General features: G+C 38.8%; 1 protein-coding gene across 7 annotated transcripts in view; it reads right to left on the reverse strand.

The window, feature by feature from the left end:
* dnm3a (dynamin 3a) overlaps window positions 1-27,388 on the reverse strand; it is a 289,034-nt gene that overhangs the window by 199,574 nt on the left and 62,072 nt on the right. For all 7 annotated transcript variants that reach the window (XM_069937733.1, XM_069937731.1, XM_069937730.1 and 4 more), the window contains exon 2: window positions 8,677-8,750. In XM_069937733.1, coding sequence (XP_069793834.1) covers window positions 8,677-8,750 — 74 coding nt within the window. The remainder of the gene's footprint in view (window positions 1-8,676; window positions 8,751-27,388) is intronic.

Raw genomic sequence — 27,388 nt, forward strand, 5'->3', positions numbered from 1 at the left:
TCCCTTGCAACCGCTACAACCGTGTCTGCCGGTCCACATCGGACTTGTCAGCCACAAACGAGCCTGCAGCTGACGTGGACATTACCCCTCCATTAATCTTCGTCTGCGAAGCCAAGCCAAAGAAAAGACAAGAAGCTGCAGAGGTTATGAATTTGGCTCAATACTTGAGACTAAGAGGTAAATGAAAGTAAGGATTTGAATGATGAATCTACAAATTAAGCCTAAAAAATAAGGAAGGTTGAATTGAAAAGGCTTCTTCAGTCAGGTTAAGACATCAAAGGTATATAGGTGGTCATGCATTAACAATCTGAAACAGTAGTAAATAAACATAGTTTCACGAAAAATGTCATTAAATCCATAGGAATTTCACAAATTGACACATGCTTTGGCTACTTTACAATCTGTTTTTAAAAAGCCTGGTTCCTCTTTCAAATGTACAGTCAGACCTTTTTTTAAAAAAGCACTCTCCTTGTTTCACTAATAATGGACTGCTCTAACACCAGAAAACAAAATAACTGACTTTACTATTGTAACACCATTTTTTTTCCTGCTTTATAGGAACTTGGAATATTTATTATCTATTTTGTTCTTGTATTTATTATCTATTTTTAATTTAATGTATATGATTGAAGTTTTTCTTATATAAAATACCTGTTCAGCTGCAGCAACCAAGGATTTTAATGCACATGTACATGGTACAATGTACTACATATGACAATGAGCAAAATAATACATGACAATAACAATGAAACATATTCATCTAGTTTTGGATGTGCAATCTAAGTTATGTGAGAAAAATCAGATGCAGACAAAATTGTGCATCCAGTCTGACTTGTTACAAATGTCACATGACATCTTTTATCAAAGGTTTGAACCAGAAGAACTCAACCAATTCAAATAAATAAACAAGTGATGAGTAATTTGCTCAGCTATGTGCAAATCTGTAGCTGACAGTTATTCAGAAACAGGAAGCAAATAAAATCAAGGATGGTTGAAGCCTGATGAAATCTTCAGAAATCGAGGTCAAAATCTTAACTTCCATAACTACAAAAGGAATTTTTGTGCCAAACGGTAAAAGTTAACTGCAGAGAAAGAGATCAGTGGTTACTTGCAATTATTTTGTTTAATGAGCTTGCTAGTTCCACTTTTACTATAAACTTTTAAATATATTTTTTAGTCAATTTTATGATTTGCTAAGAATATCCAAATTGAGATACATGCCAGCTATTGTTGAAGAACTAATAGTAAGATTCTTAATTTGTTTCCAGGGCTCAGAAGCATATAGATATTAAGCCATTGAAGATTTTAGATCATTTAGAGAAAATGTTATCTATTTCCAGTTTTGTTGAAAACTCATCAACCTGATATATTTTTGTCTCCACGAAGAAAAACAACTCAGACAAGTGCAAGGTGTTGCACTAGGGTAAGTTAAGCAAAGGCAGGATTTACACGGTAAATGGTAAAGCCCTAGAGAACATTGTACACTAGAGAGACCTCGGGGTTCAGTTAAATTGTTCCATGAAAGTGATATAATACTAGACATGGCAATGAAAAAAACATTTGCTGGAGAAATTAAGCAGGTGAGATAGCATCCATGGATGGAATTAGTCAGTCAGTGTTTCGGATCGGAACCTTTTATCAAGGCTATGATAAAAATGTGAAATGACATATCTGGTTTTCTTGTAATATATGAAATTTATATTACCTTAGTCTTGATAAGGTCCTGACCTGAAATGTTGACTGACCATTTCAACTCATGGATGCTGTCTCATCTTCTGAGTTCCTGCAGAAATTCTTTGTTTGCTCCAGATTGCAGCACCTCCAGCTTTTATTTTTCTTTGAAGAAAGTGTTTGGCACATTTGCCACCTTTGATCAGATCACTGAGTGCAGGAGCTGTACAAGATGTTAATGAGATCACACTTAGCTTGTATACAGTTCTGGTCATCCAGCTATAGGAAAGATCAGAATCAGAATTTATTGTCATGAACAAGTCATGAAATTTGGAGTTTTGTGGCAGCGTCACAGTGCAAACATTCATATTATAACTATCTTACGACATTAATATAAAAGATAAAATAATAATGGTGCACAAAAAGTACGGCAGTGCCTTTGGTGCATTGATTATTCAGGAATCTGATGGCAGCGGGGAAGAAACTGTCCTTGAGCCGCTGAGTGCTTGTTTTCAGGCTCCTGTACCTTTTCCCTTATGGTAGCAGAGTGAAGAGGGCATGGCCTGGGTGGTGGGGGTTTTTGAGGATAGAGACTGCATTTTTAAGACACTGCCTCATGTAGATGTCCTCGATAGAGTGAAGTCTGGTGCCTGTGATGTCTGTCACAAAGGCAAGTTAACAATCCCCTGGAATTTATTCTTGTCTTGGGAGTTGATGCCTCCATACCAGGCAATGATGCAACCAGCCTGAATGCCCTCCACAGTACACCTGTAGAAGTTTAAGGGAGTCTTAGGTGACAAACTGAATCTCCTCAGACATCTCACAAAGTATAGCCACTGACGAGCCTTCTTTGTGATTGCATCAACGTGGAGGCTCCAGGACAGATCCTTGGAGATGGTTAACACCCATGACCCTTTCCACTACTGAGTTCTCAATGAGAAATGGCTTATGTTCCCTGACTTCCTCCTGAAGTCCACAATCATCTCCTTGGTTTTGCTGACATTGGGCGCAAGGTTATTGAGCTGACCTGTATGCTTCATCATTGCCAGTTGTGATTCTTCTGACAACTGTAGTGACATTGGCAAACTTGTAGAAGGCATTGGAATTATGCCTGGCAACACAGTCGTGGGTGTATAACAAATAGAACAGTGAGCTAAGCACACATCCTTGGGGTGCGCCAGTGTTGATAATTAGAGAGGAGGAGATGTTTCCAATTTGTACTGACTGTGGACTTCCAATGAGAAAGTCAAGGATCCAGTTGCAGAGTTTGTAGCTTCTTGACCAGCACTGAGGGAATAATGGTATTGAGCTGTCATCTATGAAGAACAGCCATATGTATGAATTGTTGTTTTTGAAGTGGTTCAGAACGGAGTGGAGAGTCAGCAATATTGCAACTGCCATAGAGCAATTGTGTTGATAGGCGAATTGCAGTGGGTCCAAATCTTTACTTAGGTACATGTTAATTCCGGCCATGACTAGCCGCTTGAAGCATTTCATCACAGTAGAAGTTAGTGCTATTGAGTGGTAGTCGTTGAGACAACGGACACTACTCTTCTTGGGTACTGGGATGATTGATGCCTTTTTGACGCCAGAAAAAAACTCTCACTGCCACAATAAGAAATTGAAAATATCTGTGAACACTCTGGCTAGTTAATTGGTGTAGATTTTCAGTACTTTGCAAAGTACACCATCAGGGCCTAATGCCTTGAATGATGTTCTGATGTCACCATCAGAAACAGATATCACAGAGTCCTCAGCCTTTTCAGGGATTCTTGTAGGCATTGTTTGGTTCTTCTTCACAAAGTGGGCATAGAAGCTGTTCAGCTCATTGGGCGGTGAAGCATCGCAGCCATCTACAGTGTTTGCTTTGTAGGCTGTAATGGCTGTAATGGCCTGCACTCCCTGCCATAACTGGCATGTCTCTGACTCTAATTTCCTCCAGAATTGCCACTTTGCTTCAGAGATGGCCACCCGCAGGATGTACCTGGACTACTTGTAAAGATCTCAATCCCCGGCCTTAAACACCCTTGTTCTCGCCCTCAGTAAGATGTGGATTCTCTGATTCATCCAGGGGTTCTGGTTGGGGAACACCCAGTATTTGCGCATGGGCACACACTCATCCACGCAGGTCTTGATGAAGTCAGTGACACCTGTTGCATATTCATTCAAGACTACGGATAAGTTCGCGAATACATTCCAGTCCATCAATTCAAAGCAGTCCTGCAGACAGTCCCCCACCTCCCTGGACCACACCTTCACCATGTTCACCACTGGAGTTGTGGTCTTCAGTTTCTGCTTGTACGCCAGGAGTAGAAGTACAGCCAGGTGATCAGACTTCCTGAAATGCAGACGTGGTATGGCTCAGATTGCATTTTTCAAGGTGGTGTAGCAGTGGTTGAGTGAGTTGGTTCCCCTAGTTTTGCATGCGATGTGTTAATGGCAATTTGTCAGAGACTTCTTCAGGTTGGCCTGATTTAAGTATCCCACAATGATCGAGAAGACATCCGGATGTGCTGTCTCATGGCTGTTTATAAGTGCTCAGTCCCTCCAGTGCCCGACAGACATTAGCCTGGGGCAGAATGTATACTGCAACCAGGATGATGGTGGTGAACTCCCTTGGCAAGTAGAATGGGCAACACTTGATCTCCAGACGTTCCAGGTCGGGTGAGCACATCTGTACACCATGATGAATTGATGATAACACAAACGCCACCTCCGGTTGTTTTTCCAGATGCCAGTGTTCAATCTGCATGATGGAGGGTGTAGAGCTTGGGCTGTAGTGCCATGTCCATGCGTAGCCATGTTTCCATACAGCACATCATACAGCACTACTTGATGTTGATGTCAAGCTTGTTCTCAAAGAATTCTACGATGGACAGGAGGATGGTAAGGAGAGGAAGCCTCAGGTTCCGGCATCTCAACTTGACCTGTAGCCACTCATCCCCCCCCCCCCACCCCATCCACGTGATCGGGTTTGTGGGTCCACCGCTGGAGTTGTTGTACCTGCTGGAGTAGTGGTATCACCTGTTGGAGATGTCATTAAGCTGGAAAGCATGCAGAAAAGTTTCACAAATATTTTAAGTTTATTGTTATCTGATTGTATAAGTATAGATGAAACAGCGTCCTACGGTCCTTGGTGCACAACCAGACAAACAAACACACATACAAACAAATAATACATATGCAGGACGAGTATTATATTTATAAAAATAAATAATTGTTAGTTTTGTACAAATGAGAGTCTCAGATAGTTAACATGAGCAGTTATTTTGTAGCTCTTCCCCGATGGGAGCAGCTGAAAGATGCTTTGTGCAGTGTTGAAAGGGTTCTCAATGATTTTGCACACCTTCTTCAGACAACAATCTCGGTAAATCACATCAATGGGAGGGCAGGAGGTGGGAAGGGAGACTCCAGTGATCTTCTCTGCCACTCTTATAGTCCTGTGGATTGACCTCCGATCCATTTCTCTGCAGCCACCATACCAATCTGTGATGCAGTTGGCCAGGACGTTCTTGATAGAGATCCTATAGAAGGTTGATATAATGGTGGCCGGTAGCCTTGCCCGCTCCAGTCTTCTCAAGAAGTTAATTTGCTGCTGTGCTTTCCTGACAAGCGAGGAGATGTTGAGTATCCACGATAGGTCACTAGTTAAGTGAACTCCAAGAAACTTGATGGTCTCCATTGTCTCTGCTACAGGGATGTTGAAGTGTAGTGGAGGGTGATCGTTCTTGGTCCTCTCCTTTGTCTTGTCCACATTGAGACTCAGGTTGTTACTCATTTCACAAGATTTTCCACTTCTCTGTAGTGCGACTCATTGTTTTTGCTGATGTGGCCAACTACTGTTGTGTCATCTGCCAACTTGATGGCGTTGTTGGAGCTGGATCTGGTGATGCAGTCGTGGATCAGACATGAACAGGAGCAGGCTAAGCACTGAGCCCTGAGGTGTGCCAGTGCTCAGCGTGACGGTGTGCGATATTGTGCTCCAGACCCAGAAAGACTGTGGTCTTTCTGTTAGGAAGTCCAGGATCCAGTTATAGAGAGGGGTGTTGATTCCCAACAAAGACAGCTTCTCCACCAGCCTCTGGGGAATGATCGTATTAAACGCCGAGCTGAAGTCAATAAACAGCAGCCTGGCATATGAGGCATGGTTCTCCAGGTGGGCCAGGATGGAGTGAACCAACAAGGCTATAGCATCGTCTATAGGCAAATTGAAATTGAAATGGATCCAACATTTCTGGGAGGTGTGCTTTGATGCATTCCATCACCAGACGCTGGAAACATTTCATAATGGTAGAAGTCAGTGCCACAGTCATTGAGGCCTGTTATTGTCACCCTCTTGAGTACCAGTATGATGGTGGCTGTCTTGAACCCTGCAGGAACGATGGACTATTGCAGTGAAGTGTTGAAGATGTCCGTGAAGACTTCCATCAATTGATCTGTGCAGTCCTTCAATACCTAACCAGGTATGTTGTGGGTTCATCTTCGATAGGGTTCTCTTCACCACAGCCTCAGCTATTTGAGGGCAGGGGACGCAGTTCATTGGGGGACAAAGAGCTTTTTTTGGTGTCATCCTGTTCTTCTCATCAAACCGTGCATAGAAGCTGTTCAGTCTTTCTGGAAGGGAGACATCATTATCCTTAATTTGCAAGGCTGACTTGTAATCCATAAAGAGTCTTGATCCTTTGCCACATGCATCTCACATCGCTGATATCGCACAGCTGACTGAGAATCTTCTGCGTGTACTCCCACTTTGCCTTCCAGATAGCATGGGAAAGTACACCCTGGCTGATCTTAATGTCATCCTATTCCTATCCTGAAGGCAGCATCATGATCTCTGAGAATGGTCCAGATCTCTGTAACCAACCATGGTTTCTGGTTAGCCCTGGTTGTGAAACATTTGATCTCATTGACAACCTCAATGCACTTGCTGATGTAACCATTGAGCTCATGTTTTAATGACTGCTGTAGGTGGCACACTCCATGAAACAGCTCCAGTCTGTCATCTCAAAGCAGTCTTGCAGTGCTCCTGTGCCCCCGCCCCCCTTCCCGACCACATCCTGATATCTCAATGAACTGACAGAGTTTGATATGTCTGTACACCAGGGTTAGCAGGACAGATATGTGATCCAAGTACCCAAGGTGGGGGTGAGGTGCAGCCTTGTATGCACCAGGGATGTTGGTATACACCTAATCCATGGTAATCTCTCCTCTGGTAGCAAAGTTCTCCTGCTTTTGAAACCATGGTAAGAGTTTTCAGGTTAGCATGATTGAAGCACCCAACAACAATCATGGCACCAACAGGGTGGGAAGATAGGGCTTAGTAGATGGCACCGTAAAGCTCCTTCATGGCTTCACCATCATTAGCCGAAGATGGAATGCAGACTGCGGCAATCAGCGTGGCCGAGAATTCCCTGGGCAGGTAGAAGGGTTTGCATTTCACCAGGAGGTACTCTACTTCTGCTGACCAGAAGGTCTTCACAACAGAGACATTGTTACACCAGTTGTTGTTGTAAATCCCCTCCTCGAGTCTTGCCAGAAGCAACAGTGTCTATTTCTGCCCTGAAGGAGATAAGGCCATCCAGTTGATTGCTGAGTTTGGAATGGTGTCCTGGAGCCAAGTTTCTGTAATCACGAGAGAACAGCAGGCCTGCAGTTCTCTCTGGTTCAGATGCAGCCTCAGGTTATCCATTTTCTTCTCCAGTGATTTTACATTTGAAAGCAAGATCGTCGAGAGCATGGGTCTGGAGTGGTCAATTCTAAGTCTAACCCTGATGCTGGCCCATTTTCCACACCTTTGCCTTCTCCAGCAGCACTTCCAATAGCCTCCTATGTGTCTCCCACGATCTGCTCCACAGTTTGCAACAGTCTGTGTTCCCTGCTTCAGTAGGTTTAAACCACACAGAATCTTACCGATCCAATCAGCTAATTTGAAAGTCTGGTTTGCGTTTTGTATTTTGACGAGTTTCCCAATCGTAGATACAACATGTGTTGGGGATTTCACCAACCTCGTGCACTGCCACCTTGGAAAAACCAGATCAAGCAGGCTTGAGTTACAAGGGAAGACTGGATAGATCAGGGGTTTTCTCTATAGAGCACAGGAGGTCGAAGCTTGTCCTAGTAGAGGCATACAAAATCATAAGGGGAATAAATAAGGTGAACAAAGACATTTATTTTGCATCGGGTAGGGGAGTTTAAAACTAGAGGCCACAGATTTAAGGTGAGAGTAAGATTTAAAAGTGAATTGAGGTGCAATTTTTTTCCACACATTGATGCATACTGTAATATGAAATAAGCAGCCAGAGCTGATACAATTATAATATTTAAATGACATATAGACAGATAGATGGATAGGAAAGAATCAAATGCAAGCAAATGGAGTAAGCTTAGGTGGACAACATAGATGAGTTAAGGCAAGAAGTCTCTATCTATGGAGAACAACTCTGAATTTAAATGAAGATGTATGATTGTGCATAGAACCAATTAGGTGAGCAGGGTGAGGATGGTGGGGCACAAACTAGAAAACACATCCAACAGTTCCAACCCGCTAAACTCTGCATTTGGCTGCAGCTCAAAAAGCTGTGTCCAAGTAATACTGTTTTAAAGCTAAGTACCATAGTTTACACTAAATTGTTTTTACCCTTTTCACGTGACTCCATCAGCACTTCTATCATTTAATGCCATTTGCTTTTCATGTTAACATGGACCTTCCACATCATTCTCTCTTCTCTCTCCCTCCACTGCACTCCCAAATCTTTCTTTGCACCTTATTTCTAACTCTTCCAGTTCTAGTGGAAGATCATTAACCTAAAACACATCTCTCTCCACAGATGTCACATAACCTGCAAAATATTTATAGTATATTTTTTTTTATTCAAAGTGAGTTGGTAGACAAACAGTGAGTCAAAATCATATTCTAAAATCTAATCTGCACACAACAATTGTGCTCCATCTAGTAACAAATTTTAATTTAACAACAGAATACAAATATTCAGTAGAATATATTACCTGCAGTAGAATTAATTAGTTGCAAAACCAGAGGCCGTCTTGTAATAATGCCTGGTCCTCGAGGAAGAAAATCTCTAATGTTGGAAGAGGGAAAGCAGCAAATTTAGGTTTTGTTTTTACTATAACAAAGACTTTTGAAAAAAAAGCCTTTACAATATTTACAACAGAAAAAGAACTCAAGGAAATTGATGTCAAGATGTGCAAAATGAAAAGTTACATAGGGCGATACAGTCTGCAATCCATCAGCCAATCTGCAAATTAAATTCAAGCTGTCAATATCTAGAGCCAACATTTGATATCTAAGGTATTGTTTTCCAGGTGGTTCAGAGCAGAATGGAAGAACGAAACTATAGCAATAATCATCTGTCTGTAGGTGAATTGAGGGGACCAGCATCTCTAGGAGGTATGCTTTGATGCGTTCCACAACCGGACATTCAAAGCATTTCATAATGGTGAACGTCAGTACAAATGGACGATGGTCATTGAGGTCTATTACTGTTAGCCTCTATGGTACTGGGATGATGGTGGTTCTCTTGAAACCTGCAGAGGCAATGGACTGTTGCAGTGGTGTGCTTAAGATGTCTGTGAGGACTTCTGCTAGTTGGTCTGCACATCCTTCAGTACCTGACCAGATGTGCTGTCTGGTCCTGGTGCCTTGTGTGGTTTCAACTTGGATATGGTTTTCCTCACCTCTATTGCAGCTATGAATGGGACCTGATCGTCAGGGGGACACAGTTTTCTTCAGCATCAGCCTGATCTTCTTGTTGAACTGTGCAGTCTGTCTGAAAGGGAGGCGTCGATGTCTTTGACTCGAAAGGTTGTCTTATGGTCGTTAAAGTTTTGATCTCTTTCCACATGTGCCTAGTGTCACCGGTGTAACATAGCTGTCTATGGATCTTCTGTGCATACTCTTCTGGCCTGGGTAGATTGCTTTCCGGTTTGCACAGGAGAGTTTTTTTTTAATTTTATTTATTGATCATGATAAATCATACAATAAAAGATACAAGAAAAACATAATGCATACATGATATTTTGTAAGTATACCCTCTGCAACCCCCCCACCCCCTACTCTAACCCACCCACCCTCCCCCACCCCTCTCTAAACTACCCCAAAAGGAAAAGAAGAAAAGAAAGAGGAGATCACATAACATGAAACTCTCAATCAGTTGTTTGCCATGGTTTGGAGCCACACGTGGGAAGAAAGTTAATAATTTAACCCCATATATTCCAGATACTGGCTCCAAGTTTTAACAAAAAAATTATTACGTAAATTATATGTTATCTTTTCCAACAGAATACAAGATCTCTTTCTAAATGCCATCGCTGAATGCTCAAATTAGTCTCATTCTTCCAAATAATTGCCAAACATTTTCTAGCCACAGCTAGAAATTTATTTAATTTCAACTCCAAACTCAATTTCTTAATATAACCCAATAAAAATACTAAAGGATCAAGTGGAATTTTCAATTTAAAAATAGCTTCTAAATGTTCCTTAAATCTACCCCAAAAAGGTTTCACCGTCTCATATAACCAAGAAGAATGTAAGAAAGAGCCAACTTCCTTATGACATCTAAAATATAAATCAGAATAAATAAATTTATATTTCCTTAATTTTTCCAGAGTTAAATATATTGAAGAAGAAAATTATAATGAACCAACATTAACCAACTTACATTTACAATTTTAGTCATACTATCCTCAGATAGATTCATCCAATCATCCTGAAAGATAGATATGGACAAATCTTTTTCCCATTTTAATTTAGATTTATAAACATCCGGCTTAAGCATTTTATTCTGAAATAAAGCATACATCTCAGATATAAATCCTTTCTTGCTGCCATCATTAAGTAAAATCTCAAATTTAGACCACCTGGGTAGCCATAACGTGCGCCCCAAATGATCCAACAATAGAGCATAGGAGAGTTCACGGAATGTGCAAGCTAACCTGGAGGAAACCCATACATTTATGGAGAACTCCAAAAAGACTGCACTAGAAGTCAGGATGTGAGGTTTGGTACGACATCAGAACTGTCAAATTTCCTCAGAAGTGTGGTGGAAAATGTGCTGACCGGCTGCATCATCGTCTGGCATGGGGACACCTATAGCCCTGAGCACAAAGCCCTCCAAAGGTAGTAAGGCAATAGACACAACCCAGGACATCACAGGCAAAACCATCCTCATTAATGAGTACATCTAAAGGGAACTCTGCCATCAGAGAGCAGAAGCAATCATCAAAAATCCACACCACCCTGCATACGCTGTCCTTACTGCTGCCATCAGGACAGAGTAATAGGTGCCACAAGTCCCCCACCACAAGGTTCAGGAACAGCTGCTACCCCTCCACATCAGACTCCTGAATGAGAAACTCAAATACTTAACTGATTTTCTTTTTTATTCTCTGTATTACATTTGTTATCTGTTTACAGCTCTTTATTTGTTTACATGTATACGCTGTGTAGTTTTTGTTTGCACTACAAATTAGTGGTTACTCTGATGTTCCCATGTATGTATTCTAACAATAAATCTGAAATCTGATTTAATCTGGATCAATGGAACTATGAGGCAGCAGCTCTATGAGCTGAACTATATGCCGCCTCATGTGGCTTTTCTCATCAGCTTCATTAGGAGTTGGAGATTTGTTATGTCACTAAAGATTCTTGCAAATCAGAATCAGAATCTATTGTCACGAACAAATCATGAAATTTGGTGTTTTTTGGCAGCATCAGAGTCCATACATCTATATTATAAACCATCTTACAATAAATATAAAAAGAATTAAAATAACAGTGCACAATAAGAAAGGCAGTGTCTTTGGTTCATTGATTATTCAGGACTCTGATGGCAGTTGGGGAGAAGCTGTCCTTGTGCCGCTGAGTGCTCGCCTTTACACTCCTGAACTTTTTCCCCCCGATGGCAGCAGAGTGAAGAGGGCAGGGCCTGGGTGGTGGGGGTCTTTCAGGAGAGGCTGTTTTTTTAAGGCACCGCCTCACGTAGATGTCCTCGATGGAGTGAAGTCTGGTGTCTGTGATGTCACAGGCTGAGTTAACAACCCTCTGGAGTTTATTCTTGTCCTGAGATTTGGCATCTCCATACCAGACAGTGATACAACCAGCCAGAATGCTCACCACAGTACATCTGTGGAAATTTAGAAAGAGTCTAAATCTCCTCAAACACCTCGCAAAGTATAGCCACTGGCAAGCCTTCTTTGTGATTACAACAAAATGGAGGCTCCAGATCAGATCCTCAGAGATGTTGACACCCAGAAATTAAGTTCTTGACCCTCTCCACTTCTGAGCCCTCGATGAGGACTGGGTCATGTTCCCCTGACTTCTTCCTGAAATCCACAATCGTCTCCTTGGTTTTACCAAGGTTGAGCGCAGTTTGTTGGTGTGACACCACTCAATGAGCTGATCTATCTCCCTCCTGTATGCTTCCTCATTGCCATGTGCCAACAACTGTTGTGTCATCGACAAATTTGTAGATATCATTGGAATTGTGCCTGGTCAAAGTCATGGGTGTATAATGAGTAGAGCAGTGAGCTAAGCATGTATCCTTGGGGTGCACCTGTGTTCATAATTAGTGAGGAGGAGATGTTGTTTGCAATTCATACTTACTGTGTCTTCCAATGAGAAAGTCAAGGATCCAGTTGACATCTTTCCACAGGTGTATGTGGAGAGCATTCTGACTGATACATTGCAGTTTGGTTTGGTGCTGACACACAGGACAGGAAGAGAGAGTTGTGAAATTCAGCCATGCCATCATGCGCATTTGTCTTCACTTCATGAAGGACACCTATAAGAGGCGCTGTCTCAAGAAATCAACATCTATCACCAAGGACCCTCACCACCCAGGCTATGCTCTCTTCTCACTGCTACCCAGGAAGGAGATACAGAAGCCTGAAGATGACCACCCAATGGTACAAAAACAGCTTCTTTCCCCTCTGCCATCAGAATTTTGAATGGACAATATACCAGACACTACCTCATTTTTTTCTTCTTTTACGCTACTTTTTTAATAGTGTATTAAAAACATAATTTATAACAAAATTTGCACCTGTAATACACAATAACACTGCCCCAAAACAATGAATTTCATGACAGATGATAATGATAATAAATTCTGACCCAAACTTGTGAGAAGAAACAGGACTTTAATGTCTTGCTCAAAAAGGCAGCACACACAAAGATAAAGACTGTACACAGGCTTTAATCCACAAAGACTTCCACAGAGCCAGGCTGGCAGTGGCTGTGGCTGCAGAAACTCTGATTGAGGCCTCGGCAGGCTTATATCCCGGAGGGTGATTGACACCCGACCTGGTGGGGCTTGATCCATTCAGGCCAACTGATTGACAACTGGCCAGGTGTTGTCCTGTCCCCTTACAATCCTGCAGGTACAGAGGTTGCCCCCTGCAGTAGGCCGGTGGTGTACCACCACAGGTAGAGAGAGCGTTCTAAGCAATTTCATCACCGCCTGGTATTGAAGCTGTATCACCTCAGACCCTGCAGAGATAATGAAGTCAGCGGAAAAGATCATTGCGAGGGGGGGCAGAGTCTCTTCCTACCATGACAGACATCTACAACACACGATACATGTGGAGAGCAATAAACATTGCGAAGGACTTCACAAAGCACTCAGGTAAACTTTTCTCCCTTCTGCTATCTGGGAGCAGGTACCGTACCACTCGGGCCTTTACGTCCAGATTGAGCAACAGGTTTTTTTCCCCCCTTCAACACATCAGGATCCTAAATTCTCAGAACATGTGTGGATAGTGTACCATGGACTGTTACTGTATGTGTCAAAATTTTAACTTATATTTATATTTACGTAAATCTGCTCAGTGGTCCTGGCGATGCACTAACTCATCTTTACCATGCAATACATGGTATGAACAACAAATAAAGGTGACAACGATCTGATACTGCAGAGTATCTTCACTAGATGATTCTGATTATATACTTGTATATTTGCATGAAATACTTGTTTATTAATAAATACCAACAAAAACAAACTTAAGTTATTTTACTGGATCAATGTAATGTTAACAAAGAGACAGACTTCTATGAATGACATGTCTTGTTATTTAAAGCAAGGTGGTCAAAATAGTTTGTCACGTTATCAATAGTTTATCATTCACACTGATCTAGAACCTTGTGTTTGCTTTTTGTAATTAAATTAATGTTGCCATAAAAATATTTCCTGCAAGTTATTTTCATTAATCAAACAATATCTTATAGGGAAGTTATCCAAATGGAATTTAAAAGCAACAGAAAGTGAAATGGATGTTTTCCCTCACACATCCCTGTAACTTACATTTATGCTGCCCTCAGGTGGTCATTTTCATTCCTTTCAAGACAAAATTACCAATTCCGTTATAGTAAAAACACAGAAATGCTGGAGGAACTCAGCATGTTTCGCAGCGCCCGTAGGAGGCAAAGATATATAACTGATGCTTCGGGCCTGAGCCATTCAAGGTACGAGTTAAAAGCAGATAGGCACCTGAATTAAAAGCTGGGGAGAAGGAAAGAAGGAACGCAGACCGACAGTCAAAGGTTGATCATTGGACATGGATAGGAACACAGGAGAAGGTGAGAACTGATCAGGGGTGGCTCAGTGAATGCAAAGCTGGAAAAAACAAAATAGGGGAAAGAAAAGAGAGAGCTGAGGAAAAGAGAAATAGGGATAGATGGTGGGAGGGGAGGGCTAATGGAAATCAGCAAAGTGTACTTTAAAGCCATCCCGTTGGAGGGTGCCCAGACAGTACCCAATATTGGAGGAGTTGTTCCTCCAATTTCCAAGCAGCCTCAGAGTGACAGCATACAAGGCCTTGGACAGACATATCTGCATGGGACTGGGGTAGAAAATAGAAATGGGATGCCATTAGGAGATCCTTGCCATTGCGGCAGAGAGTGCCAAGGTGCTGAACAAAGTGATCTCCCAGTCTCTCTAATGTACAGGAGATGACAACCAGAATACTGGATGCATTATACGACCCCACCCGCACCACCCCCCCCACCCCCACAGATCTATAAATGAATCACTGCTTCAGTTGGATAGACTGTTTTGGGCCCCGAATGGTGGTGAATGAGGTGTGGGCACAAGTGCAGCACCTCCTACAGCCACAGGGGTACATGAAGAAGGAGATGTGGGTGTATTTGATTCCTTTATTTTTAAGGTGATAACTTATAATGTGAAGTGCAAGAGGTTGCAATTTGCTTTGAATTATTAAAATGTTATCTTAAAGAGCAAAATGACAGTAAATAATAGGGCCTTTATTCATTTTAATTTTATCCTTCTTACATGGGAGTGTTACTGGGAATCAAAGCAGATGAAAAAAACTTTCCGAAAATAAAAAAAATCAACACTTCCTTTTCTCTTAAACGGAGAAGCAATTTGATACAAGCTCTTCTTATTAAAAGCATTAATTCTGAAGCTTCTCACGCATGATATTAACCATTCTATGCTGATGTTTTAAACACAAAATGTGGGCCATAGAGATCAATAAGAAACAGAAGTTAGAATTTTACAAGCTCAATAAAAGAATAAATGCTCTCGGAAACAGAATTCTCCAAATCAACATTTCAAATTAAAGCAATTAATCCAAAATGTAGCATAAATTATCTTCTAAAGAATCCAATTCATCTTCACATAAAATACATTTATCCCTACACCAATCATAAGAATTTGTTAAAGGAATAGGAATGATGCCAAGTTTGGTTAATTAAAACAAACAGCTTTATTTAACTTTCTGCTAATGTATCTCTGTTTTATGTCTGAATGAAGTGAATTTTGTGTAATATTGCACTTTATAACATGATAATTGAATTTTGATGAAGATCTACCGGGACCAATGCCTGAAGAGGGCGCACAAAATCAGTGAACCGGTGTGGACTCGAAAGGCCAACATGGCCTGTTTCCGCTCCGTAAATGGTTATATGGTTATATTTACTGTTAATCTCTCATGCTCTATTAGCAATTTGATAAATTCTGTAATCAGGCTCAATTCAAAATCAGATTATTTTCACAATTCTTATAGTAAAATCAATGATTTACGAACATTAAAACAGAAATAGCTCATGAAATGCAGAGTTTATGCACACAAGAGAAATAGGTTGTCGGGAAATAAATGGAAGAGTGGAATTGATGAGATTATGCATTACCATGTTGGGTCAAATGGCCTCCTTCTATGTCATAAGGAAACATAAGAGTCTACTCAGTAGTTCATTAAGATCATGGTGACACAAGAAATAGAAGCAGGAATAATCCTTTCAGTCTCTTGGTTTTACGATTAAGTAAAATCATGACTAATTTTTACCTCAACATCACTTAACACCCATTTCTTGATTTTCAGAGTATTTACAAATCTATCAATGACTTGTCAATACTTACCAGCTGAACATCCACAACCATGTTGGGTCAAGAATGGATCTAGCATCTTCTACCTTTTCAGAGATTTAGTTCTGGAGTTATGTTACCTTTCTTGTGAAAAAGGCATCTTTATTTCAGTACTGAGAAACATAGCTTTCATTTTGAGATTCCCCAAGATATTTATTACCCATCTGCAAATCCAACAAGGGTGATATATGCAAATGATTTGTTAGGCCACCTTCAAAAGGCAGATAAAGGCCAAATATGTTATTTTGAGAATGGAGTTACATTTGGGCTAGATGAGGCCAGGAAAACAGATTTATTTCCCTAAATATTATGAGAAACTAGTTGCAATTTTACAGTGATGTAAAACATAATAATCCTTTCTCTCCTAATTATACTTAGGCAACTCCACTCTGAAAGCCAGCAGTAAATTCCCAAAATCCTAGTGCAGGATATGACATGAAAAATATTACCAGACAAACAAAAGAAAGAGAGAGACACTCAAGCCCTCCAAGAGAAAATAAAACATCCTTGCTGAATCTTTTGAATCTTTGGCAAAGGATGACTCAAATTGGACAAGGAAGGTTCAGAAAAGTTTTGAGTTCATGCAACAGGAGCATATAGATGCCCTGTGTAAATAGCAGATGGAATGCTCCAGCTCACAAACTATTCATCCAACTCCATTAATCAACTATCTTCGATTGAATCTGTAGCTTTGGTCTCAAACTCCATTTTTTCAAGCATTCTTCTTTTAAAAAATAAATTCCAGAAACTTTACAATGAGCAAATAAAGCAGATGCTGAAAAGAGAAAAAAAAATCAATAAAATGTATTATTTGGGCATGCATGGATTTGAAAGCTTTGCATAGTCTGCAATTCTCTGTAAAGAGTCAAAATAGACACTCAAATTTCAATTAGGGTAAAACACCAGGAGATTCCTTTCCAGATTCTCAGAACCAACTACACGAGGTACAGAACAGAGAACATTACAGCACAGTACAGGGCCTTCAGCCCACAATGTTGTGCCAACCTATACATACCTACCCAAAAAATACTAAACCCTCCCTACCTCATAACCCTCTATTTTTCTTTCATTCAAGTGCCCAAGATCCTCTTAAATGCCCCCATTGTTCCAGCCTCCATCACCACCCCTGGCAATGCATTCTAGGCACCCACAAATCTCTAATTTAAAAAAACTTACCCCTGATGTCTCCTTTAAACTTTCCTCACTTTATTTTCTACAAATATCCTGTGGTGTTTATTACTCCCACCCTGGGAAAAGGTGTTGGTTTTTTCCTTATCTATGTTGTTTCTTTAATTTAGACATACAGCAGGGTAACATGCCATTTCAGCCAATGAGGCCATACCGCCCAATTACACCCAATTAACCTACACCCACGATACATTTCAAATGGTGGGAGGAAACCAGAGCCCCCGGGGAAAACCCATGTAGACAAAGGAAGACCATACAAACCCCTTACAGTCAGAATTGGATTCGAACCCTGGTCCCAATCATTGGCATTGCTAATTTGAGAGGTGTCCATTAAGTCACATCTCATTCTTCTTCGCCCTACGGAGAAAAGTCCCAGCTCTGCTAACCTTGCCCAACAAGACGTATTCCCAATCCAGGCAACATCCTGGTAAATCTCCTCTGCATTCTTTCCTTAGCTTCCACATCCTTCCTATAATGAGGTGACCAGACCTGAACACAATATTCTAAGTGTGGTCTCACCAGAGATTATAATAGGGTTGCAATATCCCTCACGACTCTTGAACACAATCCCCTGACTAATGAAGCCCAGCATACCTTCGCTCTTTTTAACCATGTACTCTGCCTTCATGTTTGACCTCACACATTCTGATTGAATTCTATCTGTCACTTTTCCACTCAACTCTGCATCCTGTCTATATCCCTTTGTAACCTATGACAACTTTCTACATTATCCACAACACTATCCTCTCAACATTGGAGAGGCTGAGCGCAGACTGGGAGATCACTTTGCTGAGCACATTCGATCTGTCCGCACTGGTGACAGGGACGTCCCAGTGGCCAACCATTTCAGTTCTGCACCCCACTCCCATATTCACATGTCTGTCTATGGCCTCATTAACACCACCTGTAAATTGGAGGAACAACACCTGATTTTCTGTCTGGGAACTCTCCAGCCAGATGGCATCAACATCGACTTCTCCAGTTTATGCTAACTGCTCTCCTTTCTCCCTCCCTTCCCTGTCTTCTTTCCCTAAGTTTTCCAACCACTTCCCTCTATATTCACCTTGCCATCCCTTCTCCTCCTCCCCTGCTTGCTGTTGTCCCCCCTTATCCACCTATTACCTCCTGCTTTTGGGACCATGCTCCTCCCCCACTCACCTTTTTATTCAGACACCTGCCAACATTTTTCCATATGTTATGAAGGGCTCAAGCCCAAAACATTGGTTACGCATCTTTATCTTTGTTATATAAAGAACCCTGCTTGATTTGTTGAGTTTCTCTAGTGTTTTTACCTCCAATTATAGTATCATTTGCAAACTTATGACCCATCCCTCTACTTCTTCATCCAAGTCATTTATATTTAAAAAATCACAAAGACCAGGAGTCAGATCAGATATCTGCAGAACACTACTAGACACTGACCTCCAGGCAGAATAATTTCCATCCATTACTACTCTCTGCTTTTTACAAGCAAGCCAATTCTGGATCCAGCCAGACAAGGTTCCAAGGATTGCATGGCTCATGACTTTCTGAATGAGTCTCCCATGGAGTCCTTGTTAAATGCCTTGCTAAAATTCATGCGGACCACAACTATCACCCTACTTTCTTCAATTTTTTTCTTTTCTTACCTCCTCAAAACACTCAATTAGGCTCATAAGACACAACCTTCCCCTCACAAAGCCATACTAACTGCCCCTGAGAAGACTGTACTTCCCTAAATGCTCAAAAATCCCATCCAAGAGAAAAAAAAACTTTCCTCGCTTTTTACATTTTAGTTATGCACATTGTATGTGGTTATGTTGGCCACACAGAACCTCACCCAAGTCTTTCTTGGAATGCTTAATAAGCCTGCATAGACAATTTATTCCAGATGTTAATAATGTTGCATGTTTTAGATCATTAAACCAGTTCTTTGCTTCTACAAGTTTCCTAGTTTTGAAAAATATTAGGCATGAATGGGATATACAAGTTTATTTTTCCCTACTTTAAGGCGTTGAATTAAAACACTCAAAGTTTATGAGTGCTCACACTGAAAGAGTATTACATCCCTAGATTAAATCTGTTTCAGTATTTTTGGAATTCAAATTTTCAAAAGCCATATGGCTTCAACATGGCCTACAACACCAAACTGAAAAATGTGAGGAATGTGTATGGTTTGACCGTTGGTGTGCCTCAAAAGGAATAAATAATGATTTTGACAGATTGAGAGAATTGATGTTAATTGAAGAAATTAAAATGTGTGTCCCAAAGAAAATTAAATTATACCTGGATGATAGAGACATGGGGACGTGGTGACAAACAGGTGGATTAGCATACGAATTTGCTCTGATTCACAAAAATACATCTCAGAATGTGGATTTTTTTTTCTTTTTTAAGAATTCATATATAAATATGGGTTTATGTGTGATTATCATAAATCATATCAACAAATAAGATGAAAATAAACATTTATTTATATAAAGGGATTTCCAATTTTGTTCCATTTATTTTTTTTATATTATTTTTTTATTTGCATCAATAGCAAATACAGTACTTATCCGTAATCAAGCAAAATAAAAAATTACATAATTTTATATTTTCTTCCCCCCTACCTCCCCAAAAGAGTAAGCAAAAGAAAATCCTGCCTGAATTAATCATATATCATTCACTGATTAATTAAATTTCAAATTTACAAATATAATCTTAGACCTTAAATTAACTAGGGTGATTTGGAGTGGGAGCAACGGATGCCATAGATGAACTCTTGCCAATAAAATACATACAAGGTTTTAAAATTTTATAAAATTTTTCTGGTTGATTCTGTAAATTATATGTTATTTTCTCTAATGGTATATAATTTTGTAATTCCATTTACCATCTATTCAAACCCACATTATTGTCCAGTTTCCACGTTATGGCCATAGATTTTTTTGCTACTGCTATACTTAAAAACTTCCTCTGCTAAATATCTAACTTTAAATCATGAATATCCCTAACAAAAATATTTTTGGATCTTTCAGAATTTGTCCCAATAAAATACTTACATCTTTCCAAAATTTTTCTACTTTTTCACATTGCCATACTGCAATACCTCTTTATGATATCTAAAACATTGATCAGAGCAATTTCAATTAAGTCTGTGCAATTGATGTAAAAAAATTAAATTGTACCATTTGATATCTGACATTAATTGAGTTGGTTATACTTTCGTAACATAGTTTTGGTCATACTTCTTGAATTTATGTATTTAAATCTCTTTCCTATCTCAATTTAGATTTAAATAGATCTTTTTTCTGCATAGTCTCCTACAATTTTATATACAAATTGGTAATAAATGTATAAGTTATTAAATATTCAAATTGATTTTGTTCAGGTAATCTAAAATTCACTTGTAACTTTCTTTTTAAGTATGATTTATTTGATAATAAGAAAAAATAGTATTATTTGGTATATTATACTTGTCTTTCAATTGGTCAAAAGTCAAAAAACAATACTTTATCCTTTTTATTCCATAGTTTTACAAAATATCAAAAAATGAATTATTAACTGTAAAAGGAATGGAAGGATTTTGCTTTAATAACTTTCTAGCTAACTGATAATTCTTCATTTCTCTTTCTACATGAATTCCATTCCATACTTTTAAGTATATGTTTCAAAATTGGTGTATCTATTTTCCATTTCAACAGTTCTTCATCCCATTTATATAAAATATGCTCAGAATTATTTTCCCCTATTTTACTCATTTCAATTTGTATCCATGCTGTCTTTTCTCCAATCTGATAACAGGACGACAAAAATCTAAGTTGAGATGCTTTGTAATAATTTTTTTAATAAGGCATTCATAGTCCCCCCGATCATATTTCCATGTTCATTTTTCTTATGCCATCCTAGGCATTTTATCTCGCCAAATAAATTCTTACATTTTTATTTAAAACTTGAAAAAATGTTGTTGGTACTGTGCTGGAATATTTGGAGGTGTTTATGGGGGCTTGTCCAGTCGATGGAACATGAGTTTTGTGGGTTATTAGCCAATATGTTGTTTTTTTTTCCAAGCTAATTTAAAGCTTGAGTGTGAAAAACAGCACCAATGGATGTTGATAAATTTTTGTTACAACTATCACCTGCCAAGCTGAAAAGCAAGAGAAAAGAGGAACTGATGGTTATTTCTAAGGCATTAAAACTGACTGAAGTTAAACATTGGATGAGGAAAGTACAAATACAGAGGATTATAGTGAAATATTATATAGGTGAGGGTAAATTTGTTGAAAAAGACTTAGAAGATTTTCCAGAGGATAGATCTGGTGAATTACAATTGGAATTAGAGAAATTGAGGATGGAAGAAGAAAGAGAAAAAGGGAAGGTGTTGGAGACTGAGAAAGAGACAGTATGAGGAAGACCAAGCTGAAAAGCAAAGAGAGGAAGCTGAAAAACAGAGGAAATATCAGGCAGAGGAAGCTGAAAAACAGAGGAGATATGACTTGGAAAAGATTGAAATGGACAAATTGTATCAATTAGAAAGGATTAAAATTGAGAGGGAGGAAAGTAAGAGAGCTGAGGCTGTAACTCCTGGGGAGAGGTTTTTGGCTAGTAGAGAGGTAAATCTAGTGCCTCCTTTTGACAAGGGAGATATAGATACCTATTTTCAGCTTTTTGAAAATGTTGCTGAGAACTCAAGATGGCCAAAAGAAAAGTGGACTTTAATGCTCCAAAGAGTATTCAAGGGAAAAGCACAAATTGCATACTTTAGCTTGACTGCACAGCAAGTGGCAAATTATGATATTGTTAAACAAGCAGTATTGAAAGCTTATGAGTTGGTTCCAGAAGCGCATAGTCAAAAATTTAGGAGTTTGATGAAAATATGGAATCTATCTTATATGGATTTTGCTCTGAAGAAATCTGTATGGTTTGACCGTTGGTGTGCCTCAAAAGGAATAAATAATGATTTTGACAGATTGAGAGAATTGATGTTAATTTAAGAAATTAAAATGTGTGTCCCAAAGAAAATTAAATTATACCTGGATGATAGAGACATGGGGACGTGGTGACAAACTGGTGGATTAGCATACAAATTTGCTCTGATTCACAAAGATACATCTCAGAATGATAAGCATTTTCAGAAAGATAATGTGGAACAGATTAATAAGCCTGTTCAGAGGATTGATATAGAGCAGGATAGTAAGCCTGAAATTAAGTCTGGAGAGAGTGTTGGAAAGGACAGAACCTCTGGATCTGTATGTCATTTTTGTAAGAAACCTGCTCTTGTTATTGCGAATTGTCTAGTATTGAAAAACAAAAGAGAAAAGAAGGTTTTACCAGGCATGTATTCAAACAGTTGAATTTAAGCACAGCAGATGCTCCAAACCTGATAAGGGTGTCATGGATGTTTTCAAACCTTTTGTTTCAGAGGGTTTTGTTTCAGTAAAGGAGGGAGAATCACAGTTTCCAGTTAAAATTCTTAGAGATACTGGTGCTGCACAGTCATTGTTGGTACAAGGTGTTTTATCTCTGGATCAAAGGACTGACACAGGGGAGATCACTTTGATTAAAGGTGTTGGAGGTGAAGTGGAGTTGATATCTCTTCACAATATAGTGCTAAATTCAAAGTTAAAGGACCTGTTGTGGTAGGAGTAATTTCAAAGTTACCCATGCAGGGGGTCTCATTTTTATTAGAGAATGATTTGGCAGAGGATAAAGTTGGGTCAGTTTTGAGATTAAGAAGTAGGCTTAGGACGGATGAGGTGGAAGAGAATTGTGAGATATATCCTGTGTGTGCAGTAACAAGGTCGGTGTCTAAGAAGTTATTGAGAGATGAAGAAGATCTAGTTGAGAGAGATTTGTCCAGTGCTTCTGAAATGGTTTTGAAAGAGCAGGGTAATTATGAGAGTAAGGATTTATCTTTGTCAAGGAAAGAGTTAATTCGGCAACAAAAAGATACAAGTCTTGTTGACTTAACAAATAAAGTAGTAACTGAACAGGAGGTTAAAGAAATGGCTTGTGGTTATTACTTGAAGGGTGAATTGTCGAAACTTTATTATGAGGATAAGGGTAGTGGAGAACAATCTGTATCAGAGGTGTAAGCTGTTGACAGGGTTGAGGAAGTAATAGATGATAAGATTATGAGGGTAACCTTAAAGAAACCATGGTTCCTGTGCACCTGTCCAACTCAGCAATTTTGGAAGAGTTAGGTCATCTTAAGTCACAATAACAGATGCAGTTGAATTTATTTTAAAATATACAAATTTGTTTCCTGATGTTCCAAAATGGACATCAGTGATTTACCATGATGTGGATGTAGGACAAGCAAGTCCTATTAAACAACACCCATACAGAATAAACATTCAGAAAAGTGAAATCATTGATCAAGAGGTGGAATACATGTTGAGAAATTATATTATTGGACCTTCAAACTCAGATTGGAGTTCTCCTTGTATTCTGGTAGCAAAACCAGATGGAACTAGGTTTTGTACAGATTACAGGAAGGTTAATTCAGTAACTAAAACAGATGCTTATCCTATTCCAAGAATAGATGACTGTATTGATAAAATTGGAAAAGCTAAATTTCTTACTAAGTTGGATTTGTTGAAGGGTTACTGGTGTGTGCCTTTAAGTGAAAGAGGAAGGAATATTTCAGCTTTGGTTACTCCATCTGTTTTATATGAGTATAATATGTTACCTTTTAGCATTAAAAATGCCCCTGCAACATTTCAAAGGATGATTAATTCGGTAATCCAAGGGTTAACACATACAGATGCTTATATTGATGACTTGGTCACAAAAAGTGACACATGGGAAGAACATGTGAAGGAATTGGACAAAATGCAACATTATCCAAAGCAAACTTAACTTAGCAAAGAGTGAATTTGCAAATGCCACTATAACATACTTGGGTCCTGGCAAAGTTGCACCTATTCAAGCAAAGGTGAATGAAATTTCTGAGTTTCCTATTCCCAATGACAAGAAAGCAATGAGAAGGTTTTTAGGAATGGCAGGATATTATAGGAAGTTTTGCAGAAGTTTTGCTGAGGTTGCTCTTCCTTTAACCAACCTTTTGAAGAAAGGGGAGAAATTTTTGTGGACTAAAGAGTGTCAGACAGCTTTAGAAAATTTAAAGGAGATGTTATGCCATTATCCTGTGTTAAAATCTCCTGATTTTGATAAACTTTTTTTTTATAGCAGTGGATGCTAGTGAGGGAGCAGCAGGTGCAATTTTATTGCAAAAACATAATGAAATTGACCATCCAGTTGCCTACTTCTCAAAACAATTTAATCTTCAACAAAGGAATTATTCCACTATTAAAAAGAACTGTTGTCTATCGTGTTTGCTCTGCAGAATTTTGATGTAGATCTCAGTCCCTCTCAGGAACCAACTGTGATATTTACTGACCACAATCCTCTGGTGTTTTTGAATAAAATGAAGAATAAAACAGAAGATTGTTAAACTGTAGTTTGATATTACAAGAATATAATCTGCAGATTATTCATATCAAAGGTTCAAATAATATTATAGCAGATTGTTTGTCAAGATATTAAAATTGATCATGCATAAAAATACTCTCAACATTGTTACTTTATTATAACACGTTATATATATTGTGAATTATTATATCTTTAGTGATTTAAAGACAGTTTAGTTCTGACGTGGACTTTTACCCCCTCCATAAATCTTCGTCCGCGAAGCCAAGCCAAAGAAAAGAAGTTCTAACTGAATTTTAACTCAAGAATTAAAATTCCTTTAAGGGGGAGGTGTGATGGAATATTTGGAGATGTTTTTGGGAGATAAATTGTAAAATTAGAGTAGATTACATACATACACACATTAAAACAGATTTTATTTGAAATATTGAAGAATTCATATTCAGTGACTTTAACAGAAACTATGGAGAATGCTATGCACATTTCACAAGTAGGTGCTAATTGAAATGATGCCATGAAATGAATAGACCATTGTCTTGGAAGAGTCAGGTTGTCTGTGTTTTGCATAGCTTTTGACATCTCTGCAAAATGCTCACTCAGAGGTCATTGAGAGGCTTGTTTACCTAAAACAACAGATGGACTACTCAAAGACTCACTCCTTTTGTTTGCTGGAGAAGGTGGGGGGGGGGTTTGCAAGTGAGCTAAAGGAGGACATGTGGCTGGCAGTTTGAATCTCAGATGGAGAGAGAGCGACACACAGCTGAAACAAGCCAGGAGAAGCTTGTTGGAATGGAAACAGAAGCTCCAGAGTGGTGGATGGCTGTAAGTGCTATCTGCCTGATGCTTCTCTTGGAATATGAGAAACAGAAAGGAACTCTGTTGTAGCCTAAAAGAAAGAGATTATCATCTGGAGAACACTGATGGGGCAAGTTTCATCAGCAAGATATTAAGGTGACTAATGGTGGTACCTCAAATGTGGAAATCCTGGAAAAACACATCTCTCTCTGCAAACCTTCAAAGCACCTTCCTGAGCGGTAAACATTTACCTTTCAAGCACCAAAGCCTGGTGAACTTTATACATGTTAAATTCTGACCACAATATAAGAATTGCCTGCAACCAGTGAACTTGGAAGAATGAGAAGTGAGATTGAACTGTGAACCAAAGAACATTTCTTAAATTTACACACACATTACATACATGTGCGCTTAGAATTAGAAGGGGTTAAGTTGGGTAGTTAATAGTGATAAGTTACAGTTTGATTCTCTTTTCATGTTTAAAGATAATTAAAAACAACTTTTGTTTAAGTAACTACTTGTTGTGGTGAATATCTATTGCTGCTAGGTTTTGGGGTTCTTTGAGATCATAACAGTACAAAAATTGGTAATGATTGGAATAGGTAATACATTCAAGGAAAAATATTTATCCTTCCTATTAAAGAAATTGGTAAATCCTTCCATTTAATTAAGTCTTCTTTAATTTTCTTCAGTAAAGGTATATAATTTGATTTTTAAAAATTATTCAAATTCTCATCAATATTGACACCTAAATATTTAACCACCCCCTTCTGCCATTTAAATGTTGTCATTTTCTTAGCTTGAGTAGAATCAGTTTGAATCATTGGCATCACTTCACTTTATCAATATTTACTTTATAACCTGATATTAAACAACACTCCGCCAGTCATACATTTTTTTAATGAAATTGCAGGGTTTGAAGATGTATTACATCAACTGCAAGAAGACTAAGTTTATGTTCTTTATCTTAAGGCCCTTAATCTCATTATCTCTTCTTATCACCTCTGCTAAAGTTTCTATAGCCAACGCATATAAAAAGAAGATAATCAACAACCTTGTTGAGATTATCTTTCCAATAAAAAAGGTTTTGATATTTGTCTATTTGTAACTACTTTAGCCTTTGGGCAATTATATAATGCCCTTACCCAATTTATAAAATTTATTGGAATTCCAATAATAAATAGTCCCATTCTAATCTGTCAAATGCTTTTTCTGCAACTAAAGCCAAAGCTACTGATGGTATTTCTATTTTTTGAGCTACATTTAATAAACTTAAAAACTAAACAATATCTTCTATTCCATATAAAACCGGTTTGGTCTATATTTATCAAGATAGGTAAACATTTAGCTAATCTATTAGCTATTAATTTAAACAAAATTTTATAATCTGTATTCAATAATAATATTGGTCTATATGAAGATGAAAGCAAAGGATCCTTCCCTTTTTTGGAATAAATGTTATTAATGCTGTTTTAAACGATTCTGGTAAATCACAGGAGTCATTCATTTGATCTAGCAATCCCATAAATATAGGGATCAATAACTCTTTAAATTCTTTGTAAAACTCCAGAGAGAAAACATCCTCTCCTGGAGCCTTAATATTTGGTAAAGGCATCAATATGTCATTTAATTCTGTAACAGTAAAATAATTTGTTAATTCAATCTTATCCTCAATATTTAATTCTGGCAATATAATTTGTGATAAATATTGATATAACCATATAACCATTTACAGCACGGAAACAGGCCATATCGGTCCTTCGAGTCCGCACCGGTTCACTTGAACAACTCCACTAGCTCAAACCGTCCTGCTCACCGTCGATAAACCTCCAACCCCCTCACCTCCATGCACACATCCAACCTTCTCTTGAATGACAGAAGGGACCCTGCTACAACTATCTCTTTTGGAAGATCATTCCATACTGCCACTACTCGCTGAGTGA

Source organism: Narcine bancroftii, chromosome 5 (genome assembly GCF_036971445.1).
Source record: "Narcine bancroftii isolate sNarBan1 chromosome 5, sNarBan1.hap1, whole genome shotgun sequence".
In the NCBI taxonomy this organism is placed as follows: Eukaryota; Metazoa; Chordata; class Chondrichthyes; order Torpediniformes; family Narcinidae; genus Narcine; species Narcine bancroftii.